General features: G+C 41.3%; 1 protein-coding gene across 2 annotated transcripts; it reads left to right on the forward strand.

The window, feature by feature from the left end:
• Nucleotides 1–1,223: 1,223 nt before the first annotated feature.
• On the forward strand, nt 1,224–19,034 carry slc6a6b (solute carrier family 6 member 6b). Of its 2 annotated transcripts, none has more exons than XM_084015231.1 (14): nt 1,224–1,359; nt 5,981–6,210; nt 6,297–6,431; nt 8,217–8,451; nt 9,795–9,927; nt 10,841–10,975; nt 11,338–11,441; nt 11,585–11,709; nt 13,376–13,488; nt 14,558–14,695; nt 15,134–15,236; nt 16,201–16,301; nt 16,443–16,613; nt 17,294–19,034. In XM_084015231.1, the coding sequence occupies exons 2-14, from the start codon at nt 5,982–5,984 to the stop codon at nt 17,447–17,449; spliced, it is 1,878 nt and encodes a 625-aa protein (XP_083871357.1). In that variant the 5' UTR covers nt 1,224–1,359; nt 5,981; the 3' UTR covers nt 17,450–19,034. The 2 variants fall into 2 exon arrangements, with proteins under 2 accessions (XP_083871357.1, XP_083871356.1); XM_084015230.1 differs by lacking the exon at nt 1,224–1,359 and adding an exon at nt 3,937–4,184.
• Nucleotides 19,035–20,356: the final 1,322 nt, after the last annotated feature.

The following is a 20,356-nucleotide window of genomic DNA, read 5'->3' on the forward strand; positions in this document are numbered from 1 at the left end:
TTAAGACGATACTACAACTAGGAAGTTATCATTCATTTGTTTGCCCTGAGATTAGCAAAATTCGATATTGACACTGGATGTAGCCGATTGTGAATTATACCGTAATATGCAAATGCAAAAATAAAAAGATTAAAATGTCTTTAATTTAGAGTAAAATGATTACAGCACTTTATTATGAAGTCATCTTCATAACTTTACATAAGTCACAATTTACGGTTTTATTAATGGTTTACAAATTGTTTAGTAATGCTTTATAGATTAGTTATAAGCTACTAATAACAGCAATTTTGTGTTGCCATTTTATAAAAAAAAAAACTCACTTTGATTGGTTATACGGTTATTTATCAATAAGATTAAGAGTCTACAGCCATGCTAGCAGCGCTGTCAGGCTGTGCTTTGACTTAACGGCTAACTTCAGCATGCTAACATACCCACAATGATCATGCTAGCTTGTGGATATACGGGGGGGAAATGTAGCATATTAGCATTTTTTTGCTAATGTCTCAGCCTTTTCTGAATCTATTTCTAAGGGATAGTATTTTTTCACAAGCTACAGCATAGCTTCTTATGCTACCTTCAAGTGGTATCTGAATTATGGTAAATTTGAGTTGCCCTGAAATTGCACATGGACGCCCCCTCAAGTCCTAATAAAACACGGAGGTAATAGTTGAGAACCTTTCAACATGACAGATTCAGTAATGGCAACATGCAACATGTAACAATGTTATTTATCGTTCTATGATAAATGGACTATAATCTGCTAGCGCAGTGCAAAGTTATGCAATGTCACTCTAACTAGACATTGTCGTAATTCCGACCACACCATTGCGAAGGCGGATTCTCCGACTAGCACGTGAAGGCACCATTATTCTTGCTTTTAATGATCTGTAAAACATGTTTAATGCCATTTGTTTCAGTTCATAAGGAAGTTGTACAAAAACATTATTACCACATAATAATTTCGGGAACTATTTTGGTGTTTTTTTTACTTTAAAAAAATACTTTCACCAGCATTTCAGGCTTCACGTTGAACACACGTGCTAAATGTGCCCTTTTGCACGTCGTCGCAAGATTTCGCAGGTAAATGTAAATCGCCGTGTAAACGCCACGAGAACCCACCGAGTTTTTATTTTTTTGCAGGGACTGTGTTGTTATCACGGCGGCAGTGTCGTTATTACGGGACACACCGTTAGGAGAGTCAGGTGGAGGGCTGGCGGAAGGTGACTGTCGCTTTAAGAAGTTCTTGCATGGAGAAGCTGGTGATTTTCCACTCAAACTGATATTAAATTGTTTCACTCAGCGTTAAAGCGAAGGCAACAGAAACGAGGAACAACGGGCCGCTTAGTAAAACCAAGACAGGTAATTCAGCATCTTCTTTTACGTAGCAAGTCATTAAATTGCGGGTTTTCATTTAAAAATATGAAAAAAAAGATGATGGATAGAAAAACTATATAGCTATCCGCTTCTGAACTAGCGTTCTTGTTTTTTTTTGTGTTTTTTTTTTTTAAACGCTGCATGTTAAATAGTCATGTATCGCCGTGATTTGATGTTGAACATCGGTTACACTGGTTTATTTTATTTTATAATATAAACATTTGCTTTCGTTTTGTTTGGCGTGATGCTGTGTGCTATTTTATCCCCATGCTGTTTCCACTTAACAAAAAAAAAATCTAAATCCTGGTGGATTTTTTTTTTTAAACCCGACTTAAAGAAACAACTTAAGCAAATATTGGTTGCCTATAAAGAAACCCCCTCAGCTTTGGCCTTTGAGCCCAGTTTCCTGTGTTTATAGCTGATAAGACTTTGTTCCTCGTTTCTCTCTGAGCATTTTTTGGAGGTCTGCAAGTGATGCGTTCAGGCGCAGCCCCGACTTTACAGTGACATGTGTGATTGTGTGAGTGTTTGTTTGCAGGCGGGGTCCAGTCTCCTGTCTGTCTCCTGCAGACTCCAGGGATTTCACCCTCCAACAAGTCATACACTTAATAATTTAAGGGATGCGTGAATTCATGTCTTTGCATTAGGCTAGGCAATATATCGTGTGTGTTTATATATATATATATATATATATATATAGTGATGTGGGATTGTATTTGCTTTTACCCACTTTATCCACATTGCTGATGATTATTTATAAAAATCCTCATATAATTATTTTTGTAAAAGCACCAATCGTCAACCCTACAATCTTGTTGCAGTATCAGTATCAAGGAATTTGTTAAAAAAAATATTGGGATATGATTTTCACCACATCGCCCAGCCCTGCTAGCATCCTGAGAGTCTACTGGTGTCCACCAGTGGCGCATGCTTAACCTACTTCTGTCTCCACTGTCTCCAGTGTATGATTGATTGACGTGTGTGTCCTTTTATAACCCCAATCCGCCTAGTCAGCAGGATAAAACCTGAGGGGTCGCTGCACCTCTTTTAGCTGCAGGTGCTGAAAGTTCCCAAAATGGGGTCCCGGAGTAAAGGGGGTTTCCCGAGTGTCCCCTGCCACAACAACAACAACAAAAGGAGTGTTTTTTTTTTTATTGTGACCATCATTTTACCCACTACTGAAAAAACTTGACTTTCTCAATATTTTTATGTGAAATGTGCTCATGATATTTAAAAAACAGCTTGTAGTTTTCCAGCTGTAACCATGTTTTAACTAAATGTTTCTGCAAAATTAATAATCTATCAATAATACTGTTGAATTGACTTTTCCAGCACTGTTTCCTGGATTCATGTGTGTCCTCAAACACGGCACAATAACTCTCACATTTCTACAGTTTTGTTTTGGTTTCATTGTGGCTTTTTGACCTTAAGATTTCCCAATAGGTTTTGTCTCTGGCGCATGGTACACTACGCCCAAAAAATACGCCCAAAAAATACATATGAAATCTTAAACGAAAAGTCACAATGAAACCAAAACAAAACTGTAGATTTTGAGGTGGAAGACTGAAAAGCAATAACACAGATTCACTTCGAAAAGCATGATTCAACCATAACTAACTACATAATCACGGACTTACTGCGAGCAAAGGGTTATAAAGAAACGCCACAAGGTTTTCACCTTATTAAAAGAATCTCTGTTCGATTCCATGAGCTGCCCCACATGAAACGGGCTCTCTTTCTGCCGCAAGCATCTACCTTCCAAATACAAATCCTGTGATCTCTTGCACAATAGATTAGGCCGCGTCCGTCAAAGGTTACATAACCAAAAATAGTATACACTGCATGACACTGTCCAAAAAATGACGGATTATGGCGTCGTGTGAAGCAAAGAGGTGTCAGAGGTGTGTTTGAACGGCGGCTCATCATCTGCTGACCCCCCCCCGCCCATCCCCATTTAACTCTGAAAATCCTGTCGAGAAATTCACGAGTTGTTAATTGACTCTTGCATGCCAGCTTTTGTCCGGCCATTGTGAGCCCTCGCAGCGGTGAATGGCATTGTAACAGACGAGCAGAGAGAGAGAGAGAGAGAGAGAGAGAGACGCATTGCCTTATTAGGAGTTGTTATAAGCTGATACTGTACTTGTTTACATTTCACAGATAACAAACCGCATGTCATGAGAGAATGGAGGGCCAGCGAGGCGAAATGTCCAGCATACCAGGAATTATCACGGCGTACGTGCAAATAAAAATAGTTTTTCACACAAAGATGTTTGGGAGTGGCAGCGTGGGGATGTTAAAACAGGGCTTGGTATGAAACCTTGCTTCATATTTTGGCGCCGTTTGTGCTTAAAAAAAAAAAAAAAAGAACTCTCAATGCTGCTTTTCAGTTCAGCTCAGTTCATCCATTTGTACAAGATCATAAGTCAAAGCCAACAACCAGTGTTGGACCAACCTCTGACTTGTCCTCTGTCTCTCCCAACATGAGTGTGTGTGTGTGTGTGTGTGTGTGTGTGTGTGTGTGTGTGTGTGTCACATACTCACCCCCACCACCATTTGGCTGTGTGTATGTTTGTGGGCGTAGTAGTAAGAAGTGGAAATTTACAGTCTCCCACGTTGGTACCTGAGTTGTCCGTCACGGCAAAAGCTGCGTCCAATCTCCACTTTGGATTTAATTGTCTTTAGCCAAGGGGCGGGCCCTGCTGTCAGCTCCACTTCTTGTGACCCGTGTCGGCATAAAGCCATTCAGTACAGAGGAATGGTGACAGCTGAGAGAGAGGAACTCTATACATAGTCGCAGCCATGAAGGAAATGTAAGTTTTCTAAACTGCTTTGCTAGAAAATAGATTTTTTCTTTTTTCTCTTTAGGTTTTGCATGTGTGTTTGTTTCTGCATGAATGGACTGAAATGAAAAGTTATGCTGTGTTGGCTATTGTGTGTTAGTTTTAGATAAATAGGAAAAGAGCTTCATTTTATTGTTATCTTGTGATTTAACATCGATGAGGATTTATGCAACGATAATATTGTGTGTGTGTTTTTTTAAAAAAGGTTGAAGAATGTGTAGTCAAGTGTATCTGGTTTAAATCCAAAGGACAGTTTGTTTTAAGTCTTATCTGGCTGGCAGACAGGCATGCAGGCACCATGCAGGCAGGTGAAAGCATACGCTGAGCAGACGAGGGGAAAAGGGGGGAGACGAGAGATAAAGAGGGGTGAGGAAAACAGGATGAGACTGAGTGGGCAAGAACTGATCCAGTTATGTAAGGAGGTCTGAGAATGGAAAGCGGTTCAAGTTGACTTGTCATGCATAACAGGAAGAGAAAAATCCTCGAAAATTATGGGCTCTCTGTATGCACAAGGGGGGGACGGAGGGCTTGTTATTCAAGCATTGATTACGTGAAGAAGTTTCCCGGTAGGAATGTGAAGGAATATATTCCTTTCAATGTGGTTGTTGTTTAAAAAAAAAAAAGAAAAAGGAGAAAAAAAGTACCCATTCCTAATCCAGGACATGCTGTCCATTTTTAAACATCTCACAGTTTTAAGCTTTGTTTTACAACACGAACCAAGATTAGATACTCAGATTAATACTTTGGAAGCTTGACGCTTCTTGGGACAAGTTGTTCTTTTATCTGAGCTTCCACAAAAAAACAGAAGTCTATGGGATTTAAGGGGAAGTATTTGGAGTTGCTCTGTTCTTTTAAAGAACCACTGGTTTTGCAGTTCATCTCGTATCTTACAATGATTTCTAGCTCTCTCATTGTCCCTCTTTTGTTCTTAATGATATGCTAGCTGGGAGCTTAAATCACAGTTCCTGGCACGTCTTTCATAGTTATTCCAGTCCTATTACGGTTTCGTTTCTCCTCTTTGGCTCATGCAGGGAAATAGGAGACCTTGTCAGTATTAACAAATCCTGTCTTTCTTGGAAAGGCGGTTTACAGTGTAAACACTCAAGCGAACTTAAGCTGTATCATCTTGAGGGCAGCCAGGGCTTTGGGAATGCAGGGGGATATCTTCTTTGCTAAATTTGGACTAAGGAGTACCGACTTGTTGCTGATACGGTCACGTAAGAGAGAGCTTGGAATGAATGAATGAATGAAATATTCCTGCAGGGTCAGGCGAGGTCTAAAAGGCGGGTATCGTGTCCAAACATTCCCTTCCTTTTCCGTCAGTGACAATGTGCCCCCCTCTGAGCAGAAAAATACACCCTGAGACCCGAGAGTGAAGTTGGAAAACGGAGATGTTCTGCTGTTTGAGGGGTAGATTTGCAGCAGAACATAGAGACGTTTTTTCCTCCTGGTTGGTTGATTGAATGATTGAGACCGATAAAGAACATACATTGTGTGATATTCCTTGTTTCAATGCAAATCAGCTCTCATTTCTCTAGTCCGAATGACCTTCATGCATCAGTTGTTCAGATTAGCAAGATAGTAATGTATAACATGTACTTGGTGGTTCCACAGCCTGCTGTAACGCAATCAGGAGACAGCATTATCTCCCCAAAGCTCCTCCCTATTCGTGTCACCTCTGTCTCGCTCTTTGTCTTTTTTTCCCGTCTCCATCTTACGTGTCCTTTTCCCTATTTTTTTTTTCTTCTTTTTTTTGCTGTGCAAAGCATGGCACAAAAAGAGAAGCTCCAATGCTTGAAGGACTTCCACAAGGACACCCTGAAACCTTCACCGGGGAAAAGCCCAGGCACGCGCCCTGAGGACGAGGCTGAAGGCAAGGCTCCTCAGAGGGAGAAGTGGGCCAGTAAGCTCGACTTTGTCCTGTCCGTGGCCGGAGGCTTCGTTGGATTAGGAAACGTCTGGCGATTCCCTTATCTTTGTTATAAAAATGGTGGAGGTAGGCAGAACATACACGATAGACGTTAAGCCAACAAAAAAAGAAAAATGTAGCTGGTGACTGACTTTCTGTGTCCATTTCCCCAGGCGCGTTTCTCATCCCTTACTTCATCTTCCTGTTCGGGGGCGGCTTGCCTGTGTTCTTCCTGGAGGTTGCGCTGGGCCAGTACACCTCTGAAGGAGGGATCACCTGCTGGGCCAAGATCTGTCCCATCTTCACCGGTCAGTCGAAGCTCACGGACACCACACGTGTTCACATAAACAGACACATCACAGCACAAATCATCACTGACAAGAATATGCAATAGTCGATGCTGAGTAAAATCCTAATTTGTTAATTTGCCTACATCCCCTCCTGTCATAATTGGGCCAGTTTTACTTGCTCGACTACAGCATCTTTCTCAGTGTACTTTCATAGAAATAACAGCTTGGGAAAAGGACAACAAAGCTGGAGGAATGAAGTTAAAGAATAGACAGGACTGTTGTGTTATATACACGAGTAGTGAAAAAATAGGTGAATACTATATAAATATATAGAAAAAAAGGATAAAATATCCCTATCTCTGAATGATAATAGTATACCTTAACACTAGGGTCACACTTCTATGTAAATATACAAACGCTGCATGCTTAAAGGTTGCGCCGAGATTGCAGGTTTTGTATGTATGAAGGATTGATGAGTTGCCATGGAAACTACACTCGCAAAATAAACAGCAAGTTGCCTGGCAACAGTCTCATGCAGCCGAAAACACGTGTGTGAAAAGGCAATATTTTTAGTTTGGTCTCTGCTTATATACATGTATGTATTTTAAGTACCGTTTGTCTTCTGCGACCGTGTTGTCAGGGTCTGGTTGCCCTGATCTGAGATCACCTATTAAGCACGTATACCCCCCCCCCCACCCTTGGAACTTTTGAGTGACAGACATAGACAAGCAGTGACGCACCGCACCTTCAGCAGCTGCCGTGACGCTTACTCATGTTCACACGCGGGACATGACATGAAAAGAGAGGAAGCTGAGCTTTACCGGATCTCTAGCAGCTGCTGACGGTCTCCGCTATTCAAGGAGCGCTGAGGCTGCTGTCTGTCCAGCTGCCACAGCGTCTGGCACGGCAGAGAAAATACCACAAGTGGCCGCAAATCTGGCCAGTCACAAACCTCCCCATTGTCGGTCCGTCCCCTCCATGTGTTTCAGCACACGGTGAATTTCATGACTTTACTCCCTGCAATTAGGCTCACAGTCGAGTGCACACACACACACACACACACACACACACACACACCTGTCACAGCGTTGACTGCGGTGGGGGTGACGGCGATGATGAGTTTAAAAATACTCTTGAGCAGTAGAAGAGTACAGGGGATTTCTGTGTCCAGGTTCCTGGCAAAGTCATCTAAAAATAGGGTTAAAACACTAAGGACATTATAACAGTAGATAGCAGCGTTGAGCTCATGACGTTTAGGGTACGGGTTCTTTGAGATGATAAAGAGTTGCTAGTTATTATTTATATTTGTGATAGCTTTTTAAAGCTCTACCACCTCATGCAATGTCTACACTGAAAAAAATCTGTGAAAAATCTCTGACCTCACTGGTGGGCGTGGTTGGGTGGGGTCAGAAGTACATTTTTACACACATCAAGGTCTGAAATTGAAGTCTAAAACATTCTCTCGCCTGGCCATCAGGGGGCGACTCCTCTGGTTGCAAAAATAAGTCTGATTATATGGAAGTCAATGAGAAAATGACCCAACTTTGATTCTGACTCTGATTTATTATCTCATTAACGATGTAAACATGACTTTATGGTCTCAATCTCTAGTTTTAAGTCTTCTCCAATACAGTATGATGCTCATTTAGTAAATTATGGTCCATTTAGGGTCAAATAGATGATAAAGCAGGGTATGCTTTAGGGGCTATTTCTTATTTGTTTACCATGTGAAATCCTCCCATCCCTAATCGTAACTCTTTCTTGGATGATATCTCATATTAAATCTTTTTTTCCCCTCTCCAGGTATTGGCTATGCCTCTTTTGTGATCGTATCTCTACTGAACGTCTACTACATCGTCATCTTGGCTTGGGGACTCTACTACCTGTTTCAGTGTTTTCAGCCGGAGCTCCCCTGGGCAAAATGCAATCAGCCCTGGAACACAGAATACTGTATAGAGGACACAGTCCGCAAGAACAAGACCCTGATGCTAGCAGCCAACATTACCAACTATACCTCCCCCGTCACCGAGTTCTGGGAGTGAGTATTCGCTGACAGCTTGCCTAGCTACACACACACACACACACACACACACACACACACACACACACACACAAATATACTAAAGTAACACAGCCTCTTTATCTTACTTGCGTAAATATGTTTGAACAGGCACAATTCCTACAAAAGGCACAGTTTACTTTTAGTTTACTGCCAGTTTATCTTCAACTGTATTTGTGCAGCACCTTTCACAGTCGACATGAAATGAAAAACATGTTATTTTTGTTTTTATCTTGCTTAGATAACGTCCCTGGTCATTTGTGCTCCTATCTAACATTACATGCAAAAAAAACAAATTGGAGGTATTTTCTTGGTATTTAATTTGGTCAAAATCCAACCGTCTTTTCTTCCTGTAAAACAAAATATGTAAATAATAATGTAAAGTCAAGTTTTCTTACATAAGCAACGATGCTGTAAAACAAAGATGATTACAAGCTCAGTGCTTTGAAACGGTGCACAGTCTCCAAAGTGGGCGTGGTCAAGGCGTATTCGCCTCCCCTTTATCAAACACTTGTGTTTGGATTGCGTTTGGTAAATGTATGGGTGGATGAAAGCCACTTCTGAAATGTTTGCATTATATTATATTTTCTTTTGCTAACATTATATATGTACACAGTTAGCTAGGTTGTTCCTGAACATTAGCCAGATCTTGTGTCTCGAACAAAGTTAGCTTTTCGCCCCCAATTTGTATCATTTAAGTGTCAGAATGTTCCAAAGATATGTGGCTTTTGAAAAATGTTGTTGGCGAGGAAGTAGCCAAACCCATGTGACACAGATACAGGAAACTGAGTCTGTCCTTTGTCTGATGTAAGCGACTTTAACTTTAAGCTTACACGTGAGGTGTAGTCCTCTGTAACTCCGTATCAAGCTACATTCTAAGCCCGCCCACTTTTTTAGAGCTCCAATCAAGTGCGAAGCATTTGATTTAAGTCCCTCTTGTAACCGCACACCGCTCGCTTGTAAATTCCGTTTCGCTGGGGAATACTCGCAGCACAGAGGTCCAAGACGCTATGACTTGGACCTGAAATGCATCACCTCAGAGTTTGGCTCTTTCTTACTCATTTGCTTTGTCACGTGTTAGAACTTTGTCACGTGTGGACCATCAGACACTTAGATGTCAAAACCTTAAAAGCTTTTCCAAATATTCATCTCACCGTTTTCAGTCTCTGGAGTTCAGTCTCAGAGCAGCAGAACAGCACAGACTTAACACTTTTGACGTCTGTGTCATGGTCTAGAGTTGTCACATGATCTACTTCCTTGTTTGAGAACATACGAGATAACCTCTTCTGTTAACCTGCTCTGCACATCTGTGTCCTCCGCAGACGCAACGTCCTGAGCATCTCCGACGGGATCGAGGACATCGGGCCCCTGAAGTGGGACTTGGCCCTGTGTCTCCTGGCAGTCTGGGTTATCTGCTTCTTCTGCATCTGGAAGGGAGTCAAGTCCACTGGGAAAGTGAGTGCTGAAGCATAGACACATCCTGTACTTATTGTGCTGCCTGGATGCCGTTTGGCCTTTACTTTTTCTTTCCTCCTTTCTTTTTTTTCGGTGACAAAATGCTGTTGCTCAGAGAAAAGCCACATGCTTGGAAAGCAGTTAATTTGGTTGATTTAGAGACACAAGCTTCTGCGCTGTCCTGGAAGTTTTTCTTGTTGGCCAGACTCACTGTCGGCTGCAAAACCAGTTGACTGCCGCTCCTCAGCCCTCTCTCCGTTTCTGTCAGCGGGATACAACGGGGCCGGAGCCAACAGGAGGAGCTCTGTGCGGAAAATTTTGAGCTCTTCTTGTGGGTTTATTTCCATGTATAATGCAAGGCTCATTGATTAGTGTACATTCAAATCCACCATTGTTTTACTCCATTGGGCATGCATCTCAAACCCTCATCATGACATCTTTTGGCAGCCGAATCAGGGTTCCCACACATCCTGGAAAACCAGTTTCGTAATAATGCTTTCATGTTAGTGTATGGACGAGAGTATTTTGAATAGGATGCTCTCAGTTGTGTTGTGGAAATGCTGTTAAAAGGCACCACCAGTACACGTCACATGCAGGTTTTTGTAGCGGCAGCTTATGGTGGGTGTGATTAGCCTCTTTATACTGACAGCAAACAGCTAGTGTGGTCAACTTATACGAGTCAGTGTCAGTTAATGATCCTAGAAACCTTGACTTTGAATGAATTTGTCATAATATGGAAGCATGTAAGAGATGATTTCATAGACGGCCGCAGACTGCTGCACGTCTTTTGAATTAGACTTCCACAGAGAAGAACATGTCTGTCCTAGCAGCTAAATCATCTTATCATTGTAATCATAAGAGGAAGTAGTGTATGTGTGAGTATTTTGGTTTATCGTTCCTTTGTCCTGTCTAGGTGGTGTACATAACAGCGACTTTCCCATTTGTGATGCTGATTGTGCTGTTGATTCGTGGAGTGACGCTGCCCGGCGCATCTGAAGGGATCAAATTCTACCTTTACCCTAACCTGACCCGCCTACAAGACCCAGAGGTAGGATCAACAACTCTTCCTTCTTCCCTTTTCTCAAAGTCAGTGGGGATTAAGGTTAGATGCCTGAAATAAGATCTGTGGTTAACTCAAGCTTTGCTGCTTTATGTGGAAAATGTAATTAATGGTAGCAATATTTTTGATATGAGCAATGGATCACATGATTAGGCTACAAGTTCGCTTAAAAGCCACTTGACAGTTGAATGTAAACATGGTTACAATAGCGAATTGCTGGTAAACCCAGTGGAGCATTTAGCTGCTGAGATGGTGGAGACCCAAAACGGGGCTTAAAGTAGTAGTAATTATTGCACTTGGCTATTTTCCATTGCTGCGTTTGAAAATCCCCTCTTACTCTGTCTCCTCAGGTGTGGATTGATGCGGGAACCCAGATTTTCTTCTCGTACGCCATTTGCCTGGGAGCCATGACGTCACTGGGGAGCTACAACAAATACAAATACAACTGTTACAGGTGAGTCTTACATCCACTGGGGGGAGTGGGACTGTAGTAGTGACAGCAACTCGTGTCAGAGACGGTTGCGTGAAAAAAGAAAATGGGAACTTCGGTTCCGCCTGTGTTCATTAACAACCTCCCATGACATATGTGTGACATAGGGACTGTTTGCTGCTGGGAGGCCTCAACAGCGGTACCAGTTTTGTGTCTGGCTTCGCAATATTTTCCGTCCTGGGCTTCATGGCACAAGAACAAGGGGTGGACATTGCCGATGTGGCAGAGTCAGGTACGAGGGTCCAAGGTCATGGCAGCAGTGATGGTGGGCGCTGTTGCCAAAAAAAGAAAAGAAAAGACAGTTAAAAACATAAATAGTCTCGGAAACGATGATGCTGAAATGTAGAGGTATCGGCAATTGCACACTCCTTGAATATGAGCCTCACTGAAACAGAATTGTGACTTCAGTGTGAAAACTTTTCTGAGGACAGATGACATGGCATTGGTGCTGTGTGCTACACAATGTATGATACAGTTGAGCTGAATTGAAAAATGCCTTTTAAACCCTTTTTACATCACCTTCCCGGTCCTATTCTGCACCGAAAAATACCATTTAATTTATTTTTAACTCAAAATCCATGATTGATCTCTTCCTGGAAAACAAAATATCAGCTAGCAACAAACAATTTCAACCGATAATATCATGACATCCACCATTCGGCTCTGCACGGATCTAGAGAAGGTCATATCCTGCCCGCCGATCCTGTTTAACTCTGAAATAAGTTGAAAGCTGGATACCTTTTTGATCTTGTTTCAGCTCGACTTTAAAGAGCCAACTATTCTCATGATTACTACTCATGTTCAGTGGCACGCGGTGTCTTCATGTCATTTAGTAGCTTTAGGACCAGGGGGACATTGCCTAGATTGGTACGTACTCTACCGTATGTGCACTGGCATCCTGAGGTGATATTTCTGACCAGCAGCGCTGCACTGTAAGCCCAGTTCTGTTAACAAAGCTGCGGATCTCCCGATGTTGATGCCACCGGTTCCATTTCTGCCCTCCTTTATCCTCTCATGTGGACTTTTGAAGGATGCATCTTCTTTCAGCATGCTCGCTCTGTTCAGTTTCACATTGAACTCTTGCTTTCGTTTAAGACTGCAACTTGAATATAAATCATGTGAAATAAAAATTGTGGCAGTAATTCTGTGATGGCATGTTAGTGTGTAGATACAAGATATTCCATCATATATGAAAGAGAAAAAAAAAACGAATGAAAGGGCTTTTTTTCTCCACGTAGAAATAAGTGACATTTTGCTCGGCTGTTCTGGAGCACTAGTTTATGTGACTGCAGACTTTGTGCCTCATGCCTTTATTATATCCTGATCATATGGTTGATTGCTTGGCTGCAGTCCTCATCTGCTTTGTTAAATTCCACTTTATTGTTACTGCTCACAGTAAGTACCAGGAATGCAGATAAGGATCCTGCCAGATGCACGTGGAGTTAAATGTCAATCAATATACAACATGTAAAGCAGCTATGATATGTACAGTATATAATCAAATGAATAGTACATGCAGTAGAATGATCTGGTATGTTTATGTACAGTATAAACAGCATGTAATATTTATAGTGTAAAAGAGACAATGTGTAGACTTGACTATTGTTGATAATTCCTGCAAGTTAACACATACAGGACACTAGAGCATGAAAAAGCACTGTATTTCCTCATAGTCACTCAACACATAGAGCCAACACATAATAAACCCTCAGTTCATCCCATGTCGGACACGTGAGTTTGTATATCCTGTAGGTCGTTGCCAGACCCCGCTCAGCCACTCTAGCTCAATCTTTACACCATTTTTCCAATCCACTCATGTCGTCCAAGCTGCAATCAGATAGAAATATTAATTCCGTCCTTCTCCCCTTCTTCCCATCCCCACTATGTTCTCCCTCCAGGTCCTGGTTTGGCCTTCATCGCCTACCCTAAAGCCGTGTCCATGATGCCAATGCCAACCCTCTGGGCCGTCCTCTTCTTCATCATGCTGCTGCTTCTGGGCCTCGACAGCCAGGTCAATAATTTCTAGTGCAGGATAGTTAGTCGGTGGACTGCCAGTTAACTTCCCACAGACACCTTCCAGTTCCCATGGGTTGGTTTGGCTCCTGCCAGCACCAATGTGTAAAACACATTTAGTGTCTCTCTGATCCACATCTCACGTCTCCCGAGGTATCAGATATCTGACAAGTCAAGTAAAGCAGCCCGCTGCCACAAAGGCATTTTACTATGAAACTAGACCGCGCTGTGTGATTACAGTCCTTTTAATGCCCTGTGATCCCACAAATTAAGTTTTTAAGAAGGTGATAAGGCCAACATTTAGTAAGAAGAAGTCATTGTGATAGCTTGCATGCGAGCCACCGAGCTTTGATAGGAATCAGAGCTTTGATGAAGATAATCTAGGTAGACAAAACACAAGTGTGCACCGGAGGGATTCGCCGGTCATATCACATTTCCTGCCTCCAAGTGTAATTCTACTCCTGTGCTAACTCAGTCCTGCACATGGCCGGCTAAACATCTCAGCCAACTGCGAGATCAGGCCGTGCACATGTAAATACTCATGGGGCTATTTCCATGAGAGAGATGTTGCCAGTTACAGTGTGTATACGTGTATGTCTGTGTGTGTGTGGGTGCATTTCTTGACCATAAATTTCATGGAGCTCGGCAGCCCTGAATGCTACATATTGTTAACATCGCTCGCACATTACATGCCACAGTCATGTGAGGAGCTTTTGTTTGGGTTTTTTTTTCCACACAACAAAGAAGCTTTGCAAATAGGAACAATTTAACAATTTCACAATTTTGTTAAGACATTGTGCAGCCTGTGAGGCAACGGGGAGACACAGGGGAGCACGATTGAGACACAGATGGCGAGACGGAGACAGTGATTCACTATTGTTTTGTTTCTGTTGTGTCTTGGTAGCAACACCAGTGCTGCAGTGTTTAAATTCTCATTACTGCTCAACAAAGACGGCTCTCATTCAGCTCTCCCTCTCTAATCACTGCAGGGGCAAAACAAGAACTGCATGTACACAAAAAAATATGTGCGCAAAAAGTCGCTTAACAGTCCCTTTTGTTCCCCACAGTTTGTCGAAGTGGAAGGACAGATCACCTCCATTGTGGATCTATATCCGGCCGTCCTAAGGAAGGGATACCGACGGGAGATCTTTATAGCTGTGATGTGTTGCTGCAGCTATCTCCTGGGACTCGCCATGGTAACGAAAGTAAGTTTGCCAACAGTCACTCCATCGGAGCCTCAGTGCTCCTTGCTTCTTCTGCTTGTCCTGTTTAGAAAAGGAAAAGACAGTCAGCGTATTCGGATCAACGGCGGAGATAACGCCACAGACTTTCCACTCGCCTGTCAGCCGCTTCATTGTTACGACCAAATATGGCTTCCTACCACATTCACCACTCACATCCTGTGTGTCTGAATGGAACAATTTGGAATGCCATTTTCCGTTTAGCCGTTAACCGTGCCTCAATGGCGTCTCAGCACCTGTTGAACTCTGCCTCGATTGGTAGGGTGCCAGCATTCTTGTGCACAGCTTTCAACACCCACCGCCCACAGACCCCACTCTGCTTTAATGCCCCCTTCTATCGCTGTGACTTTCTATCGTTACACATATCAGAGGGGGTAATTAATGTGTCTTTTCTTCTTCCAGGGTGGCATGTACGTGTTTCAACTCTTTGACTACTATGCAGCCAGTGGTGTGTGCCTTTTGTGGGTCGCATTCTTTGAATGCATTGCTGTAGCCTGGGTTTATGGTAAGTGGCTTTTATGTAATGTGTGTCGTTTATCAAAGTAGTTAAAGTTTGAAAAAACAAAAAGCACAAATGAACTCTTTGTTGGTAAACAAAGGTGTCCTTGTGGTTCTTCCCACGTCGGTAAGAAAATAACTTAACTGCATGCAGGGGCGTGGTGAGGAGGGGGTTGGGGATGGTGTTGACCCCCCTCCCCCCCTCGCTACATTGTGATTGGCTTTCCAGGGTTGCTTCCCACCATATTAAATCCTAGTGATGAGAAAAATAATTTAATGTTATTGTTTGTTTTAATAATTTAGATTTCAGGACATTTTTAAAACATCAAATTAAATAAAGGAGACAAAAATCTCCTTCACAAAATCTTTTTTTTCTCTTTTATTTTGTTTTTAGTTTTTTATTTTACTAAGATGTTGGTATTATGTTATTATCACGAGATCTACTGACTGTTTATGCTATAACAGTAGGTACATGGCCAGTGGAAATAAGCTATGTGCTGCAGTTAAGATTAGACAACAGAGATAAGGGGCTCATTTGTGAAGTCATGCAGGTCATTCTGCTGTTGCAAACAATAACACAGGAACAGTACAAGGTGTTGATATTTTATGTACAGTATATATACAGAGGTGTCAATGGGACAGACACCCTATACTCAAATAGAAGTTCAGATACTTGTGTTCAAAAAGACCCTGGTAAAAGTAGAAGTACTGAGTCAACTTCAGAAATTGAAAGTGAAAAAGTACAGCCTCTGAAATGTACTCAAAGTATAAAGTAAAACATATCCATTTTTTGTAAGTTTAACTGAATCATATTAATAAGAAAGTTATAGTAATTCCCCTCAAATGCATTAAACCTAAAGTAATAAGCCTGTTTTGAAAATGTAAAGAGTAGAAAGTACAGATATTGTTTTAAAATGTAGGGAGTAAAAGTAAAACGTTGTCCCAAAAATATTATTCTTTGTGTTGGATAGGAGTGGATAATTTCTACGATGGCGTTGAGGATATGATTGGCTACAGACCAAACCCATGGATGAAATGGAGCTGGACCATAATCACTCCTGTCCTCTGCATGGTGAGAGATGAGCGTCAGCATTTTAGTGTCACTTTTATTTGTTGGACGAGATATTGTTGACGACATGTGGAAAATGCTGATAGTTGAACGTTCAAGGTCGCAGACAACTTGTACTAAAATAGGCATGTGTTTGTTTCCCAGGGCTGCTTTGTCTTCTCCCTGGTGAAGTACAAGCCCTTGACTTATAACAAGGTGTATGAGTACCCAGACTGGGCCATTGGCCTGGGCTGGGTTTTGGCCCTGTCCTCCATGATCTGCATCCCCATGGTGATGGTCATCAAGATCTTACAGTCTGAGGGACCCCTGATCGAGGTGAGTTTGTTGCTTTTTATCCTTTAAAGGAATAGTTAAAAAACTTTTAAGAAATGCGCTTATTAGCTTTCTTGCCAAGGGTTAGAAGTGCCGGTACCCTAAATATGAAACCCAAGCCAGGATATGGTTAGCTTAGTTTACTAGTTTGTTTAATTGGTACAAAAGTTTTAAAGAGTCACATGAGTGACTGAGGCATCAGTAGGCTAGTTCTCATTAGCATTGCTAGCTTACATTTCCATCCACATTTACTGTAAAAGGAGCTAAACAGTAAAGAAGCGATAAAACTGCCATGTTTGACACTCAGTCTAGTTTTGACAAATTCTGACTTGAACAATGCAACATTTTTAAGTATAATCGTGAGATAAATAAACAAAATAAAGATTTGTTGCTAACTAAGGTTACTTCCTCCAAAGCTAAAGTGACCCTTGCTTTGTACTCCGTCACGTCCGAAGACAAATCTCCCCTTTTTTACCACAAGGTTGCCAGGCAACCAGCCTAGCTGTTCCCCTTAGTTCCTGTCTTTATGCTAAGCTAACGTCTCCTGGACATTTAAAATTTTAGCATGCATACGTGGCAACATGCACAAATACAGATGTTGAATTAAGATGTTTGCCTTTTTTGATAGCCGTCACATTGAGCCCTAGTTTGTGATTATCATTCTCCTCATCTCCTTCCCTCAGAGGATCAAAGCAGTGGCAGCCCCGGCGAAGTCAGGCGTGAGCTCTCGCCCGAAAGAGTACAACTTGAAGGGCAGCGAGCTGACACAGCCCCTGGACCCAAACGGGAACAATGGCTTGATCAAGCCCACCCACACCGTTGTCGAAACAACGATGTGAGCGCTCTCTGTGAGAGGAATAAAATTGATGTGCTTTCTGTGTTATCATATTTGCTAACTTTGATAATGGTAGGTTTACATCGTCCAATATATTCACGTTAGAGATACTCTGGTTTGATTTCTATGAACAGAAATTATATATTATTGTTGTAATGTTTTTTTTTCTCTTGTAATTTTTTTTTATTTTTTACTATATCGATATTGTTGATGTTAAAATTGTTGTTGCTGTAGTTGGCACTGATCTCAGTTTAGGCTTTTTGAGATAGAAAATGTTCAATGTTTACTACCTTTCTGTTGATTCCGGAGAAGAGATGAGATTTTTTGCTGTCATAGAAGAAAAGATGAAATTCTCATTTCACGTAAATTCCGTAAACTAAACGAGTAATTAACCACGTAAAAAGGTAGAAGGGGTCTAAACACCCTCCGGTGATTGTGGCAGTCAAGTTGCCCAAGCTTACTTCTAATATCTTGTTGTTGTTCATCCCTACAGTTAAAACGAATGTAACTTCACGAGCGGCGGAAGTGAGCCACCCACGTCTCTCAGAGTACAAATCCATAACATGCTTGGTGGAAATATGCAGTGTATAGAGTTAATCTTGCTTGACATCCTTTTAAGCTAAAAGTTGAACAAGGCATTGGCCAAATACTGTGAGAAATGCATTCAGAAGATCCGTCCTCAACATAATACAAAAGAAAAACAGCTAAGGAAGAGGAAGTAAGGAGAAAAGGGAAGTGGCATTTTTAGAGTATTTGTACACAGCCTGTGTGACTTCAGTCCCAGTGCATTTATTGAAACCTCTCTTTGCACTTTATATGTCGTTTCACCTTTATTGTAGTGTTTGTTTTTATTGTTGCAAGGTATGTGAAGTTGCATTTGCAACACATTTCAGGAGGAAATATTTTTTAGCTTCTAACCTTTTGATATTGTAAACTTTGATATACAGTATCTAGTTGTCTCCTTGCTAAGACAATGACAAAATAGAATAGAAATCTGCCATCAAATATTCTTAGTAGAATCTGTGAGAACATCACTTTAAAAGTAAAAACATTACTTTTTTCAAAACACCCTGACAGCTCTCTCCATTGTGCTCATTACGTTAGCAGATGCGCTCTGCACAACTACCACTGGATTCTAGTTTCTAATGTTCGGTTTAGGCATTTGTATTGTAGAAGTTGACTTGTTTGTAAATCACATATGCCTTTTTGTAACAATTTTATACTGTACATCATATGAACACCATCACCGATTAATTCATTTTACTGAAAACAATTTGTTTTCTAATTATTGATTACATTGTGAGCCAGGATTACATTTTTCAGTGTGCATTATTCATTGAATCTCTGGCGTTCTCTGCTCCATCAAAATGCACCATCAAATTAAGGATAATGCTCATTAATTCAACAACCTGCAGTTAGATACAAAATCTGAATCAGGTGGAGGAGCCACCACAGTATCATGCTGCTTTGTCAGTTCAAATCTTGGATATTCAATGGAACCAAAGTATTTTTGTCTCACAGTTGTCCCTTTTCAGATGCACATTGCATAATTTCTATATAGATTACAAATAAACATCTTTTTCTTTGGATTTTGTGTCAAGTTATTTTATTCTCTGAATCTGAACATCAGAAGCTTTTCAATTCCTGTAAAGTGGAGTAATGCCAATCTGTACATCCGACACCAATATATTTATACACATTTATACAAAGATACATCTATTTACATTTTGAGCCAGATATCATTAAATAATTAGAAAGGTGCACTGATAGTGCAAATGCCTGCCAGGTGTGTCTACAATGACCAATTCTGTACTGGAGATTGAGTATATTCAACCTACAATTAGGTCCGTCTACAACAATGGGCAGTAAGGCATCGTAAAACACACGTTATAAAACTTCAAATATAATCAGCTATGTATGGAGTAAATCGACTCAAAGTTGTCATATAAGACATTTCATCCAATCTGGCCAAAAAGTCAATTGAACTGAGGCTTGTTGCGAGATACAACAGTGTGTGTGGTGGTAGTTCCGTTAGCTGTTAGCCGTGAGCCAAACACTGTCCAAAACAATAAAAGTGAGCTGGCACAACAGTGTGCGTGTGTGATGGTAGTTTTGTTAGCTGTTAGCCAAACACTGTCCAAAACAATCATGAGCTGGCACAACAGTGTGTGTGTGTGTGTGTGTGTGTGTGTGTGTGTGTGTGATGGTAGTTCTGTTGGCTGTTAGCCAAACCGTTCAAAGGTACAGCAACCACTTTACCAAGTCTGCAGAATAATTATTGTAGAATAAGTATTGTTAATGTATTTTCCCCAAAACTTAATAAAAAAAAAGAAATATTTAGGGTTTCTGTTATAATTAAAATACGTTACTTTTTCTCCGAAATATCCAATTATTACAACCCTGTTCTGTATAGTTCTGTTCACTGCACCTACGTCTAAATAGGGAAACAAAGTATTTTATTGGCACCTCTCTCATGCAGCTAAATTACACTGTAAATTCCGGGATGTGTGTCAGATATCATCTTATGTGTCTCCACAGAAGTTCAGGCCATGCAGGAATGACGCCAAGCTGGATATCATTGCAGTTCTTAACTTACAAGATGACTTAATTACAAGCACTCGGCATGTGTGAGCACAGCCTCTAGTCAATATTGTCTTTCTTGAGAAAACGCTACTTCTATAAATCATAATACGTTTTGATTCCACACCAGAAATAGCCATCTGTACTCATTTAAACATCTTCCATTGAGCAGATAATACCAACACCCCCCGGACGACAACCTCTGACCGATCTCTGTGATGTGTCATTGACACATGGCCTAAATTTTTCAGGCTGTCCGTCTCACCATCAATCTAACGTCCCCCAGCAGGTGGAAACTGCATTGACACCAAAGACAAGGATGACACGGGCT

This window comes from Eutrigla gurnardus, assembly GCF_963514095.1.
Source record: "Eutrigla gurnardus genome assembly, chromosome: 8".
NCBI classification, from domain to species: Eukaryota; Metazoa; Chordata; class Actinopteri; order Perciformes; family Triglidae; genus Eutrigla; species Eutrigla gurnardus.

What these genes read in the sequence shown, in the direction of transcription:
- slc6a6b (XM_084015230.1), top strand. An exon ending in TCACTCCTGTCCTCTGCATG is followed by an intron (nt 16,302 to 16,442) that starts GTGAGAGATGAG and finishes TTTGTTTCCCAG; the next exon opens with GGCTGCTTTGTCTTCTCCCT. An exon ending in CTGAGGGACCCCTGATCGAG is followed by an intron (nt 16,614 to 17,293) that starts GTGAGTTTGTTG and finishes TCCTTCCCTCAG; the next exon opens with AGGATCAAAGCAGTGGCAGC.